The sequence below is a fragment of the Salvelinus fontinalis genome, chromosome 39, assembly GCF_029448725.1.
Source record: "Salvelinus fontinalis isolate EN_2023a chromosome 39, ASM2944872v1, whole genome shotgun sequence".
NCBI lineage: Eukaryota > Metazoa > Chordata > Actinopteri > Salmoniformes > Salmonidae > Salvelinus > Salvelinus fontinalis.
The window spans coordinates 8,431,082-8,455,699 of record NC_074703.1 but is presented as its reverse complement, the minus strand read 5'-3'; the positions used below and the strand labels follow the sequence as shown (position 1 = coordinate 8,455,699).

Here is a 24,618-nt window from a genome sequence, read left to right as displayed (position 1 = left end):
CATATCGTATCAGCACACAAGTATCGTGATAATATATTGCATCCTGAGGTCCCTGGCAATTCCCAGCCTTAATAACAACCCACAAATCAACATATTTTGACTTTTATTTTTTTTTACAGCATTAGCAACTGGTTTCTGTTGTAATCCCATTGTAAACAAGGCCTGTTTCATAGTCAGTGGGGATTTTCATAACTAAAAGGTGGGAGACGGCAAACAACCATTTAAAACAGGATACAGGTATATAACTCTCCATACATCTTCATGTACATATTTACTTAATATTCATGTCAGCTGTAAGAGTACTGTTAGTCAAGTGAGGTCCCGGTAGGGCAAAGTACATGAGCACAAAACGGAAAGAAAGTCACTCCTACAGCTTAGAGACATCCTAAAAAAAACATCTGGCAAAAAGGACATCTGTTTACGAAAAACTTTAGAAAAATCTATTCCTACATAAGCTGAATGATATACAGTATCTCAAAACAGTGAGAAAGGGGGTGAGGAGGACGTATAGCGCCATGCACATACAACACAGTTCTTACGGGAATTTAAGACTTTCCGTCGTGTGCGGTCATCATCTACCCCCATTTCAAGGCATAACTCTGGTAATCAGAACAGGTCAAAGCTGCTAGCAATCGGTGCCACAATCTGGGACAGGGGTGGAGCGAGGGACTACACTGCTGGCGATTCATAGCTTTCATTTGGGCTTTAAGTATGAATAACACCAAAGTGTCACAGAGAGCATGTTGATACATTTGGCAGTATGTACGGAATTAGAAAAAAGCGGAATATAAATAGAGCCGCGTTGGCTTTAAAAAACTAAAAAGCATGCATATGAAAAGCCTTCATGCTCCTTAGAGCCACTGGGACGTTCTTCAGCAGAGATCGGCATCTACATTCAGCCGCGGGACCATTTCCTGGGTGGATGGGCCGGAACATAATTACAAATCATTTGTAGACTGCAAATTGACCGCAGGAGGCCCAAACAGATATAATATGACTTAATCATTGCAAACCTTGCTTACCTTTTGTATACGATCACATCTCTGTATTATCTGTAGGAATATTTGGGAACAGGTTTCCAAAAATAAAATCACTTGGTTCTAATTAACTGGTGTTTTTACACTCTTTTGTTCCAAGCATAATAATTATTTATTTATTCACTGGGCCAAATGAAACCACGTGGGCTGCCAGTTGGGGAACCCTGGTTTACAGCTTTTAAATCAAACAATTCTCTCTAAACTCGTTTCATTCCATTCTAAAAGATGACCGTATTACCCATCGTTGACCGACACTGTGGTTTTAAACACGTTCCTTGATCTATGGCCGATGTCTATCTTTTGGCCCCGACCGTGCTCTCAACACACTAGAAGCATTGTGATAGGCCATTCGTTTATTGGTTCACGTCGACTAACGGGGTTTTGACATGGCCACTACGGCGAGGGAACGTCACCTAGTCTATAGTCCCAGCCAATGAGTCTGTCGGTTGAATCACAGTCAAAAGTTTAACAGAACAATAGACTTTTCTCAGACCAGTTAACATCTTTCTGCATAAACAGAGCTAACTACATAGATAAAGGAGGATTGCCACAATACACTTGCACACAGAGTAGCAAGACAAGTGTTTTTCCACATATGTAGTTTGATTGGGATGTTTGTGGCTTCTGATGTGGAGGTGCCGGTACGAGCAGATCCCAAAGAATACAGAGGGGTAACAGCATGGCTCTCTCAGTTTCACCAGGAAGAGGAAGTTGGCACAACAGCACCTTCTTCACTGAGTTTGTCCTCACACACACACACTCTCTCTCTCTCACACACACACAATCAAATACTTCCTTCAACAAACTCCCACACACACCAGTATTCTGGGAGGGGGTTATGGTGAAAACCCTGATATTCCGCTTCGTAAGTGCAAAATCCCATGTTTCCCAGGTGATGGTGTTTGTTTTGCAGGTGTTCCCCCCAGACCTCTCCCGTGGGGTGTGCGGGGTGTCGGCAGGGAGAGTGATGAGGTGGGTGTCAGATGTGGCGGTTACGTTTGGTCACAACAGGGGTGGGGGCGTCGGGGGCGGCCCTAGTCCGCTTCTTTCTGGCCCCTTCATCAGTAAAGTCGTTTCTCGTAACTGCAGAGAGAGAGGGCATCGTGAAAACACAATAATGATACCATCAATCAGTGATCAATGATAATCAACAATATAACGACCACACAAAACAATTCCTATCACCTGCCCTAAAACACACAAAAACAATTCCTATTACCCGCCCTAAAACACACAAAACAATTCCTATTACCTGCCCTAAAGCACACAAAACAATTCCTATTATCTGCCCTAAAACACACAAAACAATTCCTATTATCTGCCCCAAAACACACAAAACAATTCCTATTATCTGCCCTAAAACACACAGAACATTTCATATTACCTGCCCTAAAACAACTGGATAGAACTTATCAATTACCCTTTCCTACTACATCAGCTATCAATCTGTCTAAGCAATATCATACTGATTCAACTATAAAACAAAGGTTGACAAATCCCATTCAATCCCCCATCATATTGCCAGTATATTTATTACAGGGGTATCGGCCTATGGATAACTGGGGAAGGAGAGGAGGGAAGGAGGCTAGTGGACAGAGAGAGGAGACTAACAAAGCTTCCCATAATTCATACCCATTCAAAGATGAAATACGTAATGGCGAGCACCCCTCCTCCCACTAACAAGATAATAATCTGACGGGGAACGTCACATCGCCATATTAGCCGTCATTATAGGCTAGCTGCCAGATTCAAACATCAAGATGGGAAGCACTTCTCTAAAGGGAAGATTTACATTTCCCACCTGGATCATTTAATCAAGAAGCAAACTTAGCCAATCAATTTAGAAACAAGGGGAGAGTTGTTCTACATGCAAATGGCTATGTGGGGCCCTCCACTAGGCCACACCCTTCACTTCACAGGTCTATGTACTTACATGGAACAACAGAGCATCTATGGTGAAAGACAGAGAGAGGAAGAGGACTGATGTCTGAGAAAGAGTCAACACTATCAGTCGTAGAAAAGTCATGGCTATCTACTGCTACACACATTTAAATTCCACTGTGTGTGTGTGTGTGTGTGTGTGTGTGTGTGTGTGTGTGGGAGACAGAGTCCAACGTACGAGTGAAGCCCATGGACTCCTCCTTCCACCTGAGCGGACGTGGTCCTCTTCTCAAACTTCAGCTCTCCAGAGTACATCATGGAGCTGTGGAAAAACACAATATCAGAGATCACTCAGTCACACACACTACTATCAGAGATCACACACTGGTCCCCTCTCCCTCACTCACAACTCACCGTAGAACAGAGAGACTCTTGGCGCCGATGTCCTGACAGCCGTGTTGGATGCCAGCGATCAGGTAGGGGATAAACTTGTGGATGGAGCCCTTGTCCTGGACAGAGCCGGACACACCCTGAGCCACCTTCACCTTGTCCCCTTCACTGTGGAATCAGCCAGTCGGAACACAGAGACGGGTTAGACACGGCTGTGGAATCAGCCAGTCAGAATACAGAGACGGTTTAGACACTGCTGTGGAATCAGCCAGTCAGAAGAGAGACGGTTTAGACACTGCTGATGGACAGCAAAATTCTCAAATGAGAGCACAGAGAGCAGCTTAAACCCAGGAAAGTTGGCATCTTTTGTTTTGAGAAAATGACTTACATTTGTCATATATTGTATCACAATGTGAACCGTCTGAATTAAGGACAAACCAATAAATACATGTATATAATCAGACATAAAATATTAATTTCATTCATCAGCGATTAAAACTTCTTCGGGCTAGGGGGCAGTATTTTCACATCCAGATTAAAAGCGTGCCCAAAGTCAACTGCCTGCTACTCAGGCCCAGAAGCTAGGATATGCATATTATTAGTAGATTTGGATAGAAAACACTGAAGTTTCTAAAACTGTTTGAATGATGTTTGTGAGTATAACAGAACTTATTTGGCAGGCGAAACCCCGAGGACAAACCATCCAGGAAATTTTTTGAGGTCACTCTCTTTTTCAATGTTTTTTTTTAATGGGAATCTAGAATTCTAAGGCAGTTCCTATCCCTTCCACTAGATGTCAGTCTTTAGAAATTTGTTGATGTTTTTCCTTTGTGTAATGAAGAAGTAGCCCTGTTCAGAATGAGGGTCGAGTGAAGTGTACTGTTTGTTAGAGGCGCGTGACCTGAAAGCACGCTCCACTTTGTTTTCCTCCGGTATTGAACACAGTTTATCCCGTCTTAAATTTTATCGATTATTTACGTTAAAAAATACCTAGTTGTATTAGGAAAGTTGTTTGAAATGTTTGGACAAAGATGACAGGTAACTTATGAGATATTTTATAGTCATGTTGCGCGAGTTGGAATTGGTGTTTTTCTGGATCAAACGCGCCAAATAAATGGACATTTTGGATATATAACGACGGAATTAATCGAACAAAAGGACCATTTGTGATGTTTATGGGACATATTGGAGTGCCAACAGAATAAGCTTGTCAAAGGTAAAGCATGAATTATATCTATATTTCTGAGTTTCGTGTCGCGCCTGGAGGGTTGAAATATGATTGTCTGTGTTTGATGGGGCGCTATTCTCAGATTATAGCATGGTTTGCTTTCGCCGTAAAGCCTTTTTGGTGTACTGCATATGTGTGATTTCATGAAAGTTTAATATTTATAGTAATTTAATTTGAATTTGGCGCTCTGCCATTTCACCAGATGTTGTCGAGGGGTTCCGTTAGCGGAACGTCTAGCAGTAACAGGTCAGCAACAGTTGATGTGCAACAACTTGGTTAACCTGGTCTTCTTTCCAACCCTCCAATGAGTTCTAGTGTCTGATCAAGAGTTAGTCTACGTCCCAAATGGCACCCTATTCCCCCAGGTCAGAAGTAGTGCACTATACAGGCCAGGGAATAGGATGTGATATGGGCTGCAGCTCTAGTGTGTGATGGCCTCCCTACCTGAAGTAGCGTTTCTGGCTGCTGGTGCTCTTCTCCATGGCGTCCAGAGAGCCCATGCCGCGGTACTTCTTCAGCCGCACGCCGTCCGAGAAGAAGTACTCCCCCGGAGCCTCCGTGGTCGCCGCTAGCAACGAGCCCATCATCACTGGGGAGGGGCGGAAGAGGTCATAACTCAAAGTCATTGGTTGGTAAGCATTTCTCCAACTAACTGTCAGTACAGCTAGTGTTTTGTTACATCGATTAGCTTCACATTAGCTTTAAATCAGCTTTGAATGAATTAGAGGAATAGACATGAGATCAACAGTGGATTAGAGGAATAGACATGAGATCAACAGTGGATTAGAGGAATAGACATGAGATCAACAGTGGATTAGAGGAATAGACATGAGATCAACAGTGGATTAGAGGAATAGACATGAGATCAACAGTGGATTAGAGGAATAGACATGAGATCAACAGTGGATTAGAGGAATAGACATGAGATCAACAGTGGTAAACAGAAAACTAGCGCAAAGACATCAAGATACTGTAAGACTATAGACCTGGGCTGTTCAATTCTGTTCCTGAAGGGCTGAAAAACTTCTGGTTTCTGGTTCTACCTGGTAGTTAATTGCACTCACCTGGTTCACCTGGTTTCCCAGGTCTGAAATAGTCCCTGATTAGAAGGAGAGAATGAAAACCAGAAGTGTTTGGGCCCTCCAGGACCGACATTGGACAGCCCTGCTATACACCTATTCTAGCCTATGAAATTAACCACATTGACCTACTGCATGCTATAAAAGGGGTTAATGAAGGATTAAGCGAATGAATGAATGGGTGAATAAGTGACAACAGAAGAGTGAATGGTAATGAATGCATGACTATGAAAGAGTGAACACATTCATTAATAAGTGAATGAAAGGTACCTGTGGATGCCCCAAGTGAGAGAGCCTTGACCACGTGGCCCACGGTCTGAATGCCGCCGTCTGCGATGACTGGCACACCGAAACGTCTAGCATACTCTGCCACCTTATACACCGAGGTGCCCTGAGGCCGCCCGCACGCCATCACTACGGGAGACGGAGACAGGAAATGCGTCACCTTACCATGGTAACATATCCTATGACCGGTGTAGTCAGGCGATGTTTGGTTGGGCCCGATGGATGGATGGATTTTTTTACGGAAGTTATATTATCAGAATCGAAGTGTTCAGTAAAAAAAAATGATTGAATATGTCTAAGTTCTTCCAATAAGGATGTTTGTTTTGCGCTTGAAAAACGTTTGCCATCATTTGCTGAACGTAGTAATGCTGTGGAGAAAGTCGTCGCCATGGTAACCGAGAACAGAGCCTTCATAAATCACCATGACGACAGAGACTAGCAACCAGCGTAGCATCTTGGTTGGTTACTCGCTGCTCTGATCCTTCTCCAGTTTTGCGATGTAGCTTCAGCGGTTGACCTTACATTAGAACTGATCCAAAGCCAGCTGCTATGGGTAGAGAATCCTACACGTACTATCACATTTCTACTTAATATCACTACACTCATATATCATAACATTTAGTCGTAATACTACTATTCCAAATCGCACACTGCACTCAAGGTGTAGCATTCTGGGTTGGGTCAATTCCATTTCAACTCAGTCAATTCTGCAAGTGGGTTGAAATTTAAAACCAGCAACAATCCTCTCCTGCATTCAGATGTGAATTGATCCTGTAACGTTAATAGTATCAGGGGGTGGGGTCGCTACCTTCCTGGGTGATACAGATGGAGCCACAGCCCATGCCCACTCTCAGAGCGTCCACTCCTGCATCAATCAGGTTCTTGGCCTGGGCTGCCGTCACCACTACAAGAGACAGAACACAACATCATCAGACGGCAGGAAAAAAGGTTTAGAGTGTAAGTGTCTAAGATCTGAAGCTGCCATATAGTGACAAATCCTGTCCCAGCGCTCCTCTCTCACCGTTCCCACCCACCACCTGCAGCTCGCTGTACTTCTGTTTGATGTAGTTGATCATGTTGACCTGATACACAGAGTTGCCTTGTGAGGAATCCTGCAGAAACAGAGAAAACAAGTCATGTCTGCACTGCAGTGCCACGGTCTACTGCCAATTAGAACTGAAACCCAGCCGTAACCCGACCGCAACCCGGAACCACCATGTCCACCTAAACTGCATGAACAGGTCAACCCCTAACCACCATGTCCACCTAAACTGCATGAACAGGTCAACCCCTAACCACCATGTCCACCTAAACTACATGAACAGGTCAACCCCTAACCACCATGTCCACCTAAACTACATGAACAGGTCAACCCCTAACCCAACCCTCCCACCTACCGCAACTGGATCCCAACCTAAACCCCATCTGGATCCTAACCATAACCATAACCCCAACCTCAAACCCACCAGTACGACCACGTCGACCCCAGCCTGCATCAGTAGGTCCAGTCGGTACTTGTCGTCGTCCCTGGTGCCGATGGCGGCTCCGCACAGCAGCTGTTTGCGAGAGTCTTTAGAGGCCAGGGGGTAGTCCCTGTTCTTCTTCAAGTCTGTCCTGGCGATGATGGCCACCAGCTCGTCACTGTCGTTCACGATGGGCAGCTTGCCTGGTGGGGGGGAGAGCGAAGAGACTTTGTTAAAGGTGACCAAGTAATTCTGCCAGCTAACCTCAAACCGTTCATAAATGACAATGTACAGCAAACCAAAGAAAACCTCATCAATAATAAGTTGAGGATTATACAATAGAACAACGTACCAGAAAACAGGCCACAATAGACATGGACTGTACCGACTGGCTCACCTTTTTTGCTCCGCTGTAGAATGTCGTTAGCCTCTTTCAGCGTGACACCGGCTGGGGCCACCACTAACTCCTCCCTCTTAGTCATGGCCTCCTCCAATGGTCGGCTGTGGTCCTTCTCGGAGAGGAAGTCGATGTCTCTGGAGGTGATGATGCCCACCAGCTTGCTGCCCATCTTGCCGGTCTCGGTGACGGGGATGCCGGAGAAGCCGTGGCGAGTCTTGGCCTCGAACACGTCCCCCACCGTGTGACGCGGGCTCATTACAAGAGGGTCTGTGATGAAGCCCTGCTCAAACCTCTGGACAAACAACAGATATCTGTTAATAAACTATCATGTGTATAGATGCACTGCAACCCATTTAATACCAATCAACATCAAATGATAAAAGTCATTAACTACAAAGGGTAAATGTTTTCATAGGCGTTTATGGGGTCTTACCTTAACCTTGCGGACCTCGTTGGCTTGGAATTCAGGGGTGCAGTTGTGATGGATGAGGCCGATGCCTCCCATGAGCTGAAGGCATCAAAAACACCCGACAAATAAAAATCACTTTTAGGAGCCGCAATACTGTTTATGGTATGTTTCCCCCCCAGCAACACAAAACACTTACATTTTACATTTACATTTTAGTCATTTAGCAGACGCTCTTATCCAGAGTGACTTACAGTAGAGTGCATACATTTTATTACATTTTACATACTGAGACAAGGATATCCCTACCGGTCAAACCCTCCCTAACCCGGACGACGCTATGCCAATTGTGCGTCGCCCCACGGACCTCCCGGTTGCGGCCGGCTGCGACAGAGCCTGGGCGCGAACCCAGAGACTCTGGTGGCGCAGCTAGCACTGCGATGCAGTGCCCTAGACCACTGCACCACCCGGGAGGTATGTGACTTCCAATGTGACTGCCGTGGAAAGCGCACAGTAATTTCTAGCATAGAAAACACACATATATATGTTTTACTGGCTCGCATGTCAGGCGGCAAGGTCTTACCGCCATGGCGATGGCCATCGATGACTCTGTGACTGTGTCCATGGGGGAGGAGATGAGAGGCGTCTTCAGGGTGATCTTCCTGGTCAGGGCAGAGGTCAGGTCCTGGTGGAGAAAGTAAGGAGGACATCTTGGCTCAATAACCCACAACATGTTCAGGAAATCAGTCACTCAGCACACTAGATAATATTAAATCAAATCAAAGTTTATTTGTCACGTGCGCTGAATAGAACAGGTGTCGACCTTACAGTGAAATGCTTACTTACAGGCTCTAAACAATAGTGCAAAAAAGGTATTAGGTGAACAATAGGTAGGTAAAGAAATAAAAACAACAGTAAAAAGACAGGCTATATACAGTAGCCAGGCTATATACAGTAGCGAGGCTATATACAGTAGCGAGGCTATATACAGTAGCGAGGCTATATACAGACACCGGTTAGTCAGGCTGATTAAGGTAGTATGTACATGTAGATATGGTTAATGTGAAAATGCATATGATGAACAGAGAGTAGCAGTAGCGTAAAAGAGGGGTTGGCGGGTGGGACACAATGCAGATAGCCCGGTTAGCCACTGTGTTGGTCGGCTCAATTGAGGTATTACAATCTGTTGCAGTGAGTGTAAATGTCCACACTGAGGAAATATACTCAATATTATTCATTTCTAATACAGAGTAGAGTGTAAGTCATTTACTTCATGAAGAAAAGAGAACCTTGACCATCATTGCTTGTAATGGTAAAGGTTGCTTTCTCAGTTGTCCACTAGGGGGCATACATGCTCCAACAAGCAAGTTTGTCCTTTGTGGATTGGCCTAAGGAAAATGACAGCTTTTGGTCACGGCTCTCAAGCATGCTTTCAATGGCTGACTGGACGATGAGTTTTAAAGTCTCAGACGAGAGTGGCAACAGCAAGTAAAGAACATGCAACTGGAAAGCAGACATCGCCATCTGGCCTAAACGTAAATTATCAGGTGCATTTTATCTGGGCTCCCGAGTGGCGCAGCAGTGTAAGGCACTGTATCTCAGTCCCTGGTTCGAATCCAGGCTGCATCACATCCGGCCGTGATTGGGAGTCCCATAGGGTGGCGCACAATTGGCCCAGCATCATCCGGGCTGGGCCGTCATTGTAAATAAGAATTTGTTCTTAACTGCCTAGTTAAATAAAATAAAAAATATATTTTAAAATCTGTCATCAGAGAGACAAGACCGATGTTGCTTTGACTAAACAGATACATGTGACAGATGTTTTTGCACAATCAGGCCGTGACCTTGTTAGAAACTCTGCCAACACTGGGAAAGTTCCCTTCTCTAAAATAAATAAAAACACTTCCACGGTCTTCTCAGCTGGGAGGGAAAACATGGCATTCCTCACCCATGAGAAAACCAGAGCGTGCATTTTATGACATCAAGAGCTTTCCTCCCTTATCTTTGGCAAATGTAAACTACCATACCAACTATTGTGTTTCTGAAATGGGAGGGTGAAGAAAAAGACTAGACACTGGCAGCCATTTTGTTAGCGCAACTGCACTACCCTGCCAACTTCTACTAACCTTTAAAATTGAGAGACCACCTCTGCACATTGAAACACCAGACAGAGGCCCACCTCACACTTATAAAACACCCCTGTGTGGAAGAGGGTGGGGGGGTCTATTTTAGAATACAGTCTAAACAAATATTATTGCATGACCTTTGACTGTATTCACAGTTGAGAGACAGACACAGCCTCGTCCCAGTTATCAGAGACTGACTCCACCTTCAAGAAAATAGGCCAGGTTACAACCCTACGGAGACTACCCACAACGCCACGGCAACAACGCAGACAGGTTGTGTTCTAGTCTGGACAAAAAAGGAGATTAGAGATAGAAATTAGATTAAAAACTCCTGATGGATGAGAGAGAAGGGCAGGGGGATTTCACATAAAGCCTGAGATTAACGCTCACATCATCCCCTGAGAGAAGAGTGAGCAACCAACCAGGCACAACCGTGTAGAGAGAGCGAGAGAGAGGGAGAGAGAGAGACCAGGCGTGGGAGGCCATCTTGGTAAAAATAGGGTGGCTAGGAGGTTAGGGATGACGAAGGAAGCTGAGAGCAAAATGTATTTTTGGAAAAGCTGCAATTACAGAATGAGGTTTTGAATGCAGAGGGTGGTTTGTGCATCTGTGTGGACACAGCATACTGTAAAAAGGCTTTGGTTTCAGACGTGGCTCTGGCAAGGAGTGTCTGCTGAAATAATAAGGAATGTGTAGGAAGCAATACTGCTCCCACTTGGTGCACCCATAATCATTATCCCTGTAGTTTTCAGAGATCTGGAAAAAACAGTCTGGGGCGGCAGGTAGCCTCGTGATTAGAGCGTTGGGCCAGTAACCGAAAGGTTGCTGGATCGAATCCCTGAGCTGACAAGGTAAAAAAGTGTAGTTTTTTTATTTAGTAGTTTTGCCCCCGAACAAGGGAGTTAACCCACTGTTCCCAGGTAGGCCATCATTGTAAATAAGAATTTGTTCTTAACTGACTTGCCTAGTTATATAAAGGTTATATGAAAAAAACTGGAGAACACTACCAAGTTCAACAGGCTAAGAGCAGCCTTCATGGTATGGCTTGCACCTACCTACCCATGACTCTATCGGTGAACACTTAAGAGGACTGGGCTAGGGAAGAGGGTCTCGGAACAGTGGAATTGAGCCCATGAACAGAACAGTATGCTGAAGGTAGGTCGAAGGCTAGTCTGTAGCTCAAAACCCATATTGAATTGTCTTAGCTTTCTGGAAGGTCTTGACAGTCAGAGAAGAGAGGACTACTCACCACATCGTCTGAGGTAAAATCAATGAAGCCCGGCAGAATCAGGAAGTCGCTGAAAGACAGACAGAGCAAGAGGTCAGGGGTCAAGGTTCACAGGTTGTCATGGCTAAAGAAAGATGGCTTAAGACAAGAGGACTACAAGATTCATAGTGCAGTGCAATACAACTGCCAGCCAACTGGTGAGTGGGTCAGAAGTGGCCTATAAAAACCCCTCACCATTTTCCCCACCCAATTTCAAAGTTAACAAGTACCTCCACCATGTTGGAGTTGGGTCCAAAGCAGGAAGTGTTGAAAGCCAAAAGGGGAATATGTGCAAATTAGCCCCTAGAACTGCCACTTCGACCGAGCCTGGTAACGACATAGGGAAAACTAGTTCTCGCAATGGTTGAGGAGTCTGACCCGAAAGTTGCCTGTGATATAAATTTGAATAAACTAAACGTGAGTTTGTGTTAAGAACTAATAGAAAATGTCTTGATCCCAAAAATTGTACGCTCATAAGTTCGCCCTCTAGTTATCGCTGATCAAGCTGCCCCTTCCCTTTGCCTTGTACTCTAGTCTAAAGAGAAACACTGTCTCACCCTGTTAGTACAGTGCTTAGCAAAAGCATCTGGGGTTCAACTTAATTTCTTAGACTGTATGAACACAATGGCAGGCAGAGAGAGAGCGGTAGAGAGCAAATGAGACAGGGAGAAAGAAGGATGATGTGTGTTTTTCACAGATGGGTGGATCTGGTGGTTTGGCAGATGGGTGTGAAAACAGACTGGACAGAGAGAGACGAATAAGTGAGTCTTTGTCTGAGAGAAAGATGGGGGTTAAAGTGAAAACCAGAATAAGATGGAGGAGAGCAGGAGAGAATGGCTCTAAATCAGAACGGGAGGAGCGAGCGAGAGAAACAAAAACTGAAAGAGAAAATGGCCCCCTGTCCTTTATCATCCGTCAGACCATTCCCCTCTCTCCTCCGCCTGTGTGGGTGAAAAGATGGGGCCTAAAATATGTCTACCAAACGGGACAGGGAGGGGTCCTCCTGCAACCGCCAGACACCTCACAAACATAAACACAGTCTGGGACAGGGAGGCTGAGGGGAAAACATCTGCCAGCATTTAAGGAAACCACAAACCTCCGCTGATTCTGGATCAGCTCTCACTAGCCAGACCAACCCCTAACCAGCATGAGCCAAATGGTAAAAAGCATCACTGGATCAGTTGATAAGCAGCCATTTTATTTATTTTGAGGAGTTTTGCCACCAATTTCCATTACAGAATGCAAGTTACAGTTGTCACTTGGGTTTAACCTGTAACCTATACTTAAGCGGCCAGGTTGACCCAGAATGCAACAGAAAATGTGGAAAATGGGATCTTGATGAGTAAGACCTAGATTAGGACTTTCCTTGTGGAGATGGCACTCCACCTAAACGCAATGAAATAGTTTTTTTGTCCAGGTTCAAATGTATGTTTTGTCCACTGGAGGAAATAATTATATACGGCATTCGAGAAGAACTAACTAGAGTGTGACTTGGCACACGTGACACATTAGGGTTTTAAATACCAAAGACAACACTGGCTACCTTTCAATATGGTTTGCATTCGAATGTTGAATGTGGAGAAAAGCATGATGTCATTTCGGCCACACCAGTGGTGTAGACAACCACAAACTGCCCGAGTTGGACATTATTATGACCCTTCAACCACTAAGTAGAGAAAGTGGGTAGATCTGATTTAGAGTGCACTCACCTGTCTAGTCTTGCATACTATTAATGTATAAATATCTATTGCATGACATCTGTTATGAAAACAGTTTCAGGCCCTAGTAATGCTGGGTGCAACTTGATTCATCTTCATTTCATGCTAGACATTTTTGACACAAGCCTGGATAGCACTACTTCATAACCTTGTTCTACGCTACACTTCTGCAAAGGCAGTGCACTACACATTTAGAATTATGTCACGATTGTAATCTTTTCATTTCTCGTCCCGTTGCCACGTAAGTGGATTGAGAATACATTGTCTTCTACACCAATGTCCCGGGGGAGAATTGCGTTGGAGAGATGAGGGGGTTGAATGGGGCTAATTAGAAGCCGAGGATGATTAGGTGGCTGTGATCATAAGACATCATCATGGAATCATCCCATGAAGCCATTGACAAAAAATGACTGCATTGATTAATTCTTTATGACAGGGGTAATATATGATAATAACATGCAGCAGAGTCATCTGCTGTACTAGAAAATGTTGAGTTGCTGAAAGAATATTGATCCAGCTTGGTGAAATTGCCTTAAGACCCCGACAGAATATCTCAGCTCACCCTGGCGAACACTTTCATAAGGGAGCGTGTATTCAGCTCCAGCGTGTTTTGGTGTGGACAGTAAGCCTGCCAGATTACAGCAGCAACAGGTAAGCAAACACCTCAAAGCCAGTAGGCCTTCGAGCCAGTGAGAATACATCTGGCTTTCTCAATTTATCTTGCCTTTGATTCCTTGCATCCTCTCTCCCCGACTCCCTCTCAAAATACATTGGAGAAGAAAGTCAGAGGGGAGTGACTTTAAACCTTCTCCTTTAATACGGTTAAAAAGGAGCAGAGGAGATAGGGAAAGACGAATTGAGATTGAGCCACTGTCGCTACCGCCCTGGGTTGCCATGTTTGTGAGGCAGTTGTCTGTGGTTGCCATGGTGGAAACACAGCTGTATGATACAGGTAATACGGGCCCAGATGTGGTGCAAAGGAGGGCATCCTCACTTCCTCTGATGTCGTGCCCCGAGACGCTCACATGACAGTACCTCGGGCTAGTCATGCGCTCTGCCTTGCCTTTAAGCAGGACGTGCTTCATTAAGGAGGAGGGACGCGCCGGTATCACACACACATACATTGCCTAATCAATTAACCCCTGTGAACTGGGACTAAGTCTCCATTCAAATGTGTAGTGTAAATAGTGAATACCCTTATTGTGCGGATGTTGTTAAGTCTGAACCATAACATTTAGTAATTTAGCAGATGCTCTTATCCAGCGCAACTTACAGGAGCAATTAGGGTTAAACTGTAAGAAACAAAATGGTTGAGTAGTACCTGCTTGTTGTCTAAATATTGTTTGTCTCACAAACGCCACATAATCGGTTTAGAATGAACAGGCTATCCATTTAATATTATTTTTTTAATATATATATATATTTTTTTTAACCCCCTTTTTTCTCCCCAATTTCATGATATTCCATTGGTAGTTACAGTCTTGTACGATTGCTGCAACTCCCCTGCGGGCTCTGTTTAGGTGAAGGTCAAGAGCCATGCGTCCTCCGAAACACGACCCTGCCAAGCCGCACTGCTTCTTGACACACTGCTCGCTTAACCCGGAAGCCAGCCGCACCAATGAGTCGGAGGAAACACCGTCCAACTGGCGACCGTGTCAGCGTGCAGGCGCCCGGCTCGCCAGAGCCCTGCTGCACCACTTGGGAGGCCCTAGGGTATCCATTTAATCTGTAACATAGGTTGCGTTCTGAATGGCACCCTATTCCAGTAATGCACTATGTAGGGGACAAGGTACCATTTGGGAAGGCACCACATATAGTCAGAAGACATAGGCTACAACATCAACACAAGGATGTGAATGTTACTCTATTTTAAGTAGGTGTTGGAAGCATTTTATAGCAGTTAGTCATTTTTGCCAAGTCCTCTAGCCAGAGGTATGTTCAAGAAGCAAAACGATGCACAGAGTTTTGGGCAACAGTCTTGGGCAAAGGGGTGAAATTAGTGAAGTAGCTTGCTGTGGCAACATACCAATGCAATGACCGTCTGCCATATTGGGGCATCCCAATGCTTTACTTGTTGAAATCAAGTTAGTTTTAAACAGAGTGAAAGTGAATTGAGGGTTATTCAGTGAAAGTAAAAACAAGTGAATATGAAATGAGCGGATAAAGGGCCTTAGGATATGAGTGCAGTCAGATTTCATTACTAGATAGATTAGATAGTGATTGAATGTCTCAAAGAATCAAATATCAGTTCATGCACTATGATTGTTCAGAGCAGTTAAAGATGCAGCCATATCATTACCGGAAGCAAATATCATCCTATGGTGCAGATCAGGTTAAGCAATCAACCCCCACCACCCTGCCCTTCTCATTCATCCGTATAGATCAGTGGTTTTCTCAGACAGCTAAAAATTACAATAATACAATTGGTGGCGAATGTGGTTTTTACTTTTGCCAAATTCATCAACAAGGTACCTTATTGATTCAAATCTATTTTTAATGGGACAATCATTTGCTTCCCCTATATGAACTCATCGTTTGTTGACAAGAGGTTTTTACAGTATAGTGTATATAGTGTCAAAATGGTTGAAAAGTCAACCGTTTTACTCACTTGTAAGTCAACCCGTCGCCTTTAGAGCATAGCTCTTCTGCCGTTTGACCATCAGCGACAACAGACTGTTGTTGAGCAGATCTGCGATTCAAAACGTGTTGGCCATCATTACAAAGCGCCGCCCGCATCTCGTCCATCATCGCCTGCGCTTAGGTTTGGACAGTTCGAGAGCGTACTTGCACAATCCGGTTCTATTTGGCATTTGTATTATGGTTGAACTGAACTTACTTGTAGGTGAGGCCGTCTCCAACGGAGAAAAGCTGTTGTGCGGAGAGTCCATCTTCTGGGACATAGCCCGTACCACCACTGATCAGGAAATCAGCCATGCTGTCAAATGAAAAGGATGACAAGCAGGCATTAGATTGTAGCCATCGTTTCAAGTGTAAAATTCAATGCATTTTCAAATATAATTAGCCATCAATAGATGAAGGGTTAAAAGGTGACGACGCTTTGCGTCTGTGAATGACTATTAGTGCTGAGTGATTAACCCAAAACGCAGTTTCTCTAGAGACAAATGATATCAAGCCCGAACTGTTCGATGTAGTAGGGAGTTGTAGCTTCCAAAAGGCCAATATTCTACATAGTTTCGCATGGAAAACGTGGTATTTACCTATAATGACCATAATCCATTGCATGCCTACTTGTCCATCTGTGTTTCTTTTAGCTTGCTACATTAAAGAGACAAGAATACTCGTTTGAAAGGAGAGCAGTTGCTTCACGAGGTACACTACACGACCAAAAGTATGTGGACACCTGCTCGTCGAACATTTCATTCCAAAATTATGGGCATTTATACGGACACATTGCTGCTACAACAGCCTCCACTCATGAAAAACAGCCCCAGACAATTATTCATCCTCCACCAAACTTAACAGTTGGCACTATACATTCAGACAGGTAGCGTTCTACTGGCATCCGCCAAACCCAGATTCGTCCATCGGACTGCCAGATGGTGAAGCATGATTCATCATTCCAGAGTCCAATGGCAGCGAGCTTAACACCACCCCAGCCAACGCTTGGCATTGTGCATGGTGATTGTAGGCTTGTGTGTGGCTACTCGGCCATGGAAACCCATTTCATGAAGCTCCCGACGAACCGTTCTTGTGCTGACGTTGCTTCCAGAGGCAGTTTGGAAGTTGGTAGTGAGTGTTGCAACCGAGGACAGAATTTTTACAGACTATGCGCTTCAGCACTCCTGCTTTGTGTTCTTGTATGGTCTACCACTTCGTGGCTGATCCGTTTTTGCCCCCAGACGTTTCCACTTCACAATAACAGCACTTACAGTTGACCAGGGCAGCTCTAGCAAGGCAGAAATTTAACTACCTTAATGGAAAGGTGGCATCCTATGAAGGTGAAACGTTGAAAGTCACCGAGATCTTCAGTAAGGCCATTCTACTGCCAATGTTTGTCTATTGAGATTGCATGGCTGTGTGCTCGATTTTATACACCTCTCAACAACGGGTGTGGCTAAAATAGCCGAATCCACTCATTTGAAGGTGTGTCCACATACACAAAAGTATCTCTACCTGAAATTGATAGTTGGTATTCAGCAGTCAAAAAAGTATGCCCTGTTTACATTGAAGAAATACTGAAATTGTGATTTTGTCAGACAGCAGCTCTATAGAGGTGAGATGACTTGACATGAAATTGTCATCAAATAAAACAAACGTAATATACCAAACTGAAAATTTGTATTGAAGTAAAATAATGTGAATAAATTGTTAATTGATAAGCAGTAATGACAGTCACTACCATCATGGACATTTTATTCACCGTTTCATTATGTGTTGTTATTATCGAACCCGAAATCATGACTTTTTCAAATAGTTAAACTGAAACCTAACCGACCTCACACGCACAGATCGCTGCGCACTAACGACTATGCGTTTTCAAAATGTGGATGACCCACTAACATCTATAAGAAACCTTTCTATTAGAAGGGTCATGCTGGCAAAATAGAGCCTCACGAAATTAACCCCTTAATGCACTGTTGTGTAAATATCCATGGCAAAAATAGCAGCAGCACTAATGTTAGCTACATGTTTAAATAAAACACGTTGCTTTACATTTTTTTCATGTTTGATATACATTTTTTTTTTTTTACAATTTACTGGATAAACACCAGGAAAATAGAGCACACTAATGTTATCTGTATTGCTTGTGGTGGCTGTCCATGCAAACAAAACAGCCATCAAGCGACACTATGAGCTAATAAGTCATGTTAAACAATGATCTGTCCAGCAAAAACGTTTCCTTCAAGCACATATTTATTCACACTACCTACACAGTGTTCTGGATAGCTGCTGAAAGGGAACCGTGAGCAATGCCTAGCTACAGTAGTTCGCTAGCACTTACTAACGTTAACTGGCTACTGTACAGCTGAGTACCTAACAATGGTTACAATGCCTTGAGCACAAAATACATGCGGGGAGAATAAAACATGTCTATATTAACGATTAATGACGAATCTAGCCAACTGTCCGCAGTTATAGATTTCCAGCCATCATGTCTTTAACATATCGTTTGCAATGTATTTTATCACCAAAGCTGCACTATAAATTAGCCATCTAATTTATTGCCACGCAAGTCAAAATGATCAGAGTGCGTGCGTTATTCAGCAGGAGCATGTGTCAGCTAGCGGTAGCCGGCTAGCAAGCTAACTAACATGTTTCAACTCATTACTGAAGATCTGTATTCTATGCAATTAGCCACCTCACCACGTTCTTAGTCTTACTTACAGTTACCTAATGTTAGTTACGTTAAGAAAATGTGAAACAAAAAATAAATTCCAGCCCGTTTTCTACCTCTTGAAGCAGACCGCGTTGAAGGTGTAAGGAAATGCGAACTTTCCAGCTGTAGCTAGCTAGCAAGTCCAAAATGAGCGGAAGCAAAGTGTGCTTTCTCTACTATGGAGGGAACCAACCCACAATTAATTCCCCTACTACAAACTCAAGTGATGATGGGAGGCTGGTCCAAATTTGATTGCCTGTCGCTGCTACAGTGTATCGGCGTTATGAAGAATAATATTTTCGCAGAATCGTCGAAAATGGATGCGTCACATCCCCTCTCCTCCCACGTGGGGCGCTCATTGAATTCGAAAACACGAGGGTAAAAATCTCAACTCAATCACAGACTTTGCATTTTAGTGAGATTATGTCCTTGTAATTTATGTAATATACCTAATATCTGCACTGCAAAGTGCAGACCATACATCGTTTTGAGGAGAAAATCATGCATTTAGGCTACAGGGAAATTGGCACTGTAGTCTGGCAGTGCCAATGTCCATATATTATCATTGTTTAACCCACATATAACCACATAAACAGCAGGCCCTCCTACCATCCGTTTTTGGAACATTAGGCCTTGGGCTTCTATTATCAGGATCAATCAAGAATCTTAAATCATTCAAATGTGTAGAAATCAACTTTTATAATGCTTATCTACTTATCAATCTAAAGTGACTTTTGTATTTTGACAAAACCCACAAATCAACTATTGTCAGATGGTTCAGTGAGGTGCAACGTTTGGGGGTATTAACTGAACAGCACCACTGTCAGATTTACAAGTCACATGCAACCAGTTACTAGTAACCAATTATACGGATGACAGTGGCATTTTCTAGTCTAGATTGATCTCATCTGACCAGTAGAGCCAGCCAGGCTACATACCTCCTTAAATAGCCTAGATCACATTTTACACATTTACAGTAGATGAGGCTACACATTGACTGAATTTACCCTAATTTTCTCCTTATCTTATATATCATGGCGTATGACTTTCACTTTCAAATACAGGACAGACTGTTTAAAACAGAAAGAGAGAATGGCCCCCTCCTTTATCATCTGTCGAGACCATTCAGATGATAAAAGCACAAAAGCCAATAGACCATTGGCATTCAAGCTGACGGATTTGGGAGAATCAGACTGAATTATTTAGGCTTGGCCTATTGTGCTGTATGTTGACCTGTGAATCCACAAGCATTGCTTACCGAACAGTTCCACACTCTCCCATGTCTGTGGTGGTTCAGGGTTGGGAAGAGGAGCACACACACACACGTACACAGACATACACAGACAGATGAAGTAGACCTCCCTCACAAGTACACACTTTTGTTAAAGGAGGACGGCCAGCTCACTGCTGACAATACCATCAGTGGCTGACGGTAGTCACTGACAGACAATTGCAACCTACCATCACGCAAGCAATGTCGCAATAAATTCAAATGTTGTTCTTCCTTCTCACCGTCGTTTCCTGGAGAGTGGGGAATTCTAACCCATGCACTCTTGATCCTGTGGATGAAATGGAGTGGGACTGCTGTAGCTGTGTTCACTCAACCAACACACAGATATTCAGAGCAAATAAAACCAAATGCATTTGTAATGGTGACTAGTGATCCACCGTGCATTAAAACATAATTCGCCCCAAGTACATTTATCATGGGGATGTATATTGTCCCTTGGCCTACTCCCTGTGTGGCACTATACCAGGAGCCCCTCCTCCAGTACTAAGCAAAGCACAGAGGGCCTTCCCAGCCTTGACAAGTACCAAGGTGATCTGGCGGGTACTGTGTCTGTGCGTGAGTTCATTGCTTTAAATGTGGGTCACCCACAATATGGGTCAGAGATTCCTCTATGCACACCCTGTGGCTATTTCAAGCATTGATTCAAATCTGATCCCATTAAGCTCTCCACCTGCTGCCCAAGCTGCAAGGCATAAGGGGGACCTGCCACTCCGAAAATAGCCTTGAGGCAGTTACTGTTGTTTTGGTATCAGAGTACGCCACTGAATCATAGCTTTTCAATGTGTTTAGGGGCCACCCTCAGAATGACTCGCCATAAACCACATAAGACACAGGCGTCCTAGAGCTTCATTACAGGCTAACAAGGAGATTTAACTTCAAGGTTATTTACAAGCCAGGCTAAACACAGGGCTATGTAAACTGATACTACTCAATGGGCTGTATTTACATATTGTAACCATGGTGAAAGCAGAGTAATGAAAAGTAGTCAGAAGAAGTGGGAGGAACTAATGCTACAGCTTGAATGCTCACTAGTCAAATATACACTGAGTGTACAACAAATTAGAAACACCTGCTCTCTCCATGACATAGACTGACCAGGTGAATCCAGGTTAAAGCTATGACCCCTTATTGATGTCACCTGTTAAATCCACCTCAATCAGTGTAGATGAAGGGGAAGAGACATGTTAAAGAAGGATTTCTAAGCATTGAGACATTGATTGTGTGTGTGTGCCACTCAGAGGGTGAATGGGCAAGACAAAATATTTAAGTACCTTTGAACAGGGTATGCTGGTAGGTGGGAGGCCACCGGTTAGAGTGTCTCAAGAAGTGCACCGCTGCTGGGTTTTTCATGCTCAACAGTTTCCCGTGTGTATCAAGAATGGTCCACCACACAAAGGACATCCAACCAACTTGACTGTGGGAAGCATTGGAGTCAACATGGGCCAGCGTCCCTTTGGAACGCTTTCGACACCTTGTCCATGCCCCAACGAATTGAGGCTGTTCTGAGGGCAAAATGGGGTGCAACTCACGGGTGGGTGCTGAGGGCAGGACAGCTCATAATAATGGCTGGAAGGGAGTAAATGGAATGGCATTAAACACATTAAAACCATGTGTTTGATATATTTGATACCATTGGCTCAAGCCAATACCATGAGCCCGTCCTCCCCAATTAGGTGCCACCAACCCCCTGTGGTCAACTCCAACTCAGGTTGGATTTCAACATGAGTCAGCTCCAGAGTTGCTACACAAGTAAACTATTCTACATTTCAGCAAGTATCTAAAAATCTTCTTTGCCTGGCCCTTCACTAATATGTTGTTATTTTCAAATGGATGGCAGTTTATTTCACTAAGTAATACTCTAATACAGCTTTAACCATAATCTTGCTTTGCCCGACTCACCTCTCGGGGACAAAGCCAGCCTGGATGCGGGTGGCGCTGTATCGCTGTGCGGCCGTCTCATGCCCGTGCCCGTGCCCATGCCCATGCCCATGGGGGCTGAGGGGGAAGAGGTGCTCCGCGTCTTGTTGTGAGGGGTTGGATCTGGGCCGGGGTAGCTCTGTGTCCCCTACGATCCTCCGGTAGTCCATCTGGTGGCTGTCTCGCTCTCCATCCACCCCAAAGTGTTCGTAGCCGTACCCTTCCATGTTGGGTCCAATTGCCAAGCTCTCTTGCTCCAGTCTCTCACTCTGGTCGGTGACCTCACCGTCGCCCTCTGACCCTTCTGTCGGTGACGTCCCTCAAGTGGACTCAAGTCACGTAGGGACTAGGTGTCCCTGAACCGGCCTACCAGCTCAAAACAATTCCCACAGAACAGAAAGAATTAGAACGATCTCAGCCAACCAACCAGACGAGTCAAAGGAGCTGAGGACCTGAGTTTGAAAAACAGAGCTACTTGTGAGAGACACAACACGTTCTCTGGTTCAACACATTCTTATCTTGGTCTCATAGCTCCAGTGTTGTCTTTACCGTCCACTTTGTTGTCGAATCCCAGGTCAGATACAAAAATACTCAGAGAGATATGAGAGAGAGAGAGACAGAAGTTAGATAGTTATGTCCCTCCCTCCCCCGTCTATGCGCAGGGTGCACCTGCTAACCAACCCACAGTGTCCGCTAGGCGTGTCAGCAGAGGGTGTCACCGTGGTAATGCTCCTGCCGAGATGGCGTTGTCGTGGAAATGATGCTGGAGAGGCTTGTCGTCGTGGAGTCGTCGCCGTCCCAACGTTACCCTTGCCCCTGTGAGAGAACTAATACTCACTGACCTGAAGGGAGATTGTGGTGGAAATGGGAGGAGTGAGATGGCAGAGAGAAAGGGCCCAGACTTATAGAGGGAGGGAGAGGTGGATAGAAAGAAAGAAAGAGAATGCCTGCTGGGATAGAGGAGAAGCAGAATGGGATACTCAGTGTGTTTTTGTCTAGTCGAGTGCTGCTCTATGAATCTCTCTCTGCGTACAGCTTAACCCTGTTTTCTGTCAGTGGCAGACGTCGCTTTCACAAAGAGGATTGGGGAATTAGAATACAGTGGGCAGGAGATACATGCAGGAGGCAGAGAGGGGCACTTAAACACACTCCAAACAGACTAGCACTGTCGCCAATGTGCGTGTGTGTCTGTGTGCGTGTGTGTCTCTGTGTGTGTGTGTGGCCGTGGGACAAACCCACAGTAATATACAATAATTCCACAAACTGCTTGAGATAGTACCAAAGTATGGCCTTGAGGAGGATGCCTGGCTTGCCTTGGACACAGACAGGTTCAGGGACATACAAACAGTGCTCACACTGCACCACAGGAGAGAGTATAGCTAACACAAGGGTGACAGCTTCTTACATAGTCCCTGAAATAGGCCTCAAATGTTCAGTACAATCTACAGTATATGCACAGTACAAACCATTCTGCTCCCAAAAACTGTGTGTGGATATACCTTTAAATAGGACAGTTTGAGGTCTGTACTCTTAACATCTTCCCGACAGTGTTTTACAACTTACAGAATAGAATGTTAAAGGGTCAGTTGACTGGAGCATGGAGCTAGCTATAGCAACAACCAAAGTAGTGGGTTCAATTCCAGCATGGGCCCCACATAGTGAATACTGTATAGTAGGCATATACAGTGCATTCAGAATGTATTCAGACCCCTTTACTTTTCCCACATTTTGTTACGTTACAGTCTTATTTTAAAATGGATTCACATGGTTTTCCTCTCATCAATCTACACACAATAACCCGTAATTGCAAAGCAAAAACAGCATTTTAGAAATGTTTGCTAATAAAAATGTAATTATCACATTTACATAAGTATTCAGACCCTTTACACAGTACTTTGTTGAAGCAACCTCCCTCGAGTCTTCTTGGGTATGACGCTACAAGCTTGGCACACCTGTATTTAGGGAGTTTCTCCAATTCTTCTCTGCAGATCCTCTCAAGATCTGTCAGGTTGGATGGAGAGTGTCGCTGCACAGTTTTTTTCAGGTCTCTCCAAAGATGTTACATCGGGTTCAAGTCCGGGCTCTGGCTGGGCCACTCAAGGACATTCAGAGACTTGTCCCGAAGCCACTCCTGCGTTGTCTTGGCTATGTGCTTAGGGTCGTTGTCCTGTTGGAAGGTAAACCTTCGCCCCAGTCTGAGGTCCTAAGCGGTCTGGAGCAGGTTTTCATCAAGGATCTCTCTGTACTTTGCGTTCATTTTTCCCTCGATCCTGACTAGTCACCCAGTCCCTCCCGCTAAAAAACATCTGCACATCAGACCAGAGAATCTTGTTTCTCATGGTCTGAGAGTCTTTAGGTGCCTTTTTGTAAACTCCATGTGCCTTTTACTGAGGAGTGGCTTCCGTCTGGCCATTCTACCATAAAGGCCTGATTGGTGGAGTGCTGCAGAGATGGTTGTCTTTCTGGAAGGTTCTCCTATCTCCACAGAGGAACTCTGGAGCTCTGTCAGAGTGACCATTGGGTTCTTGGTCACCTCCCTGACAAAGGCCCTTCTCTCCCAATTGATCAGTTTGGCCAGGTTGGTGGTTTCAAACTTCTTCCATTTAAGAATGACGGAGGCCACTGTGTTCTTGGGGACCTTCAATGCTGCAGACATTTTTTGGTAGCCCTCCCCAGATCTGTGCCTTGACACAATCCTGCCTCGGAGCTCTGCGGACAATTCCTTCGATTTCATGGCTTGGAATTTGCTCTGACGTGCACTGTCAACTGTGAGACCTTATATAGACAGGTGT

General features: G+C 44.5%; 1 protein-coding gene across 4 annotated transcripts; it reads right to left on the bottom strand.

Moving 5' to 3' along the window:
- Nucleotides 1-86: 86 nt before the first annotated feature.
- LOC129838842 (inosine-5'-monophosphate dehydrogenase 1b) lies at nt 87-22,150 on the bottom strand. Of its 4 annotated transcripts, none has more exons than XM_055906063.1 (15): nt 21,809-22,150; nt 16,117-16,215; nt 15,889-15,969; nt 11,545-11,593; nt 8,753-8,854; nt 8,197-8,271; nt 7,761-8,055; nt 7,367-7,566; nt 6,922-7,012; nt 6,709-6,804; nt 5,886-6,029; nt 4,981-5,125; nt 3,333-3,476; nt 3,157-3,240; nt 87-2,120 (listed from the first exon to the last, which is right to left on the bottom strand). In XM_055906063.1, the coding sequence occupies exons 1-15, from the start codon at nt 22,051-22,053 to the stop codon at nt 2,099-2,101; spliced, it is 1,872 nt and encodes a 623-aa protein (XP_055762038.1). In that variant the 5' UTR covers nt 22,054-22,150; the 3' UTR covers nt 87-2,098. The 4 variants fall into 4 exon arrangements, with proteins under 4 accessions (XP_055762038.1, XP_055762036.1, XP_055762039.1 ...); XM_055906061.1 differs by lacking the exon at nt 21,809-22,150 and adding an exon at nt 18,693-18,958; XM_055906064.1 differs by lacking the exon at nt 15,889-15,969 and having other exon boundaries at nt 21,809-22,124.
- Nucleotides 22,151-24,618: the final 2,468 nt, after the last annotated feature.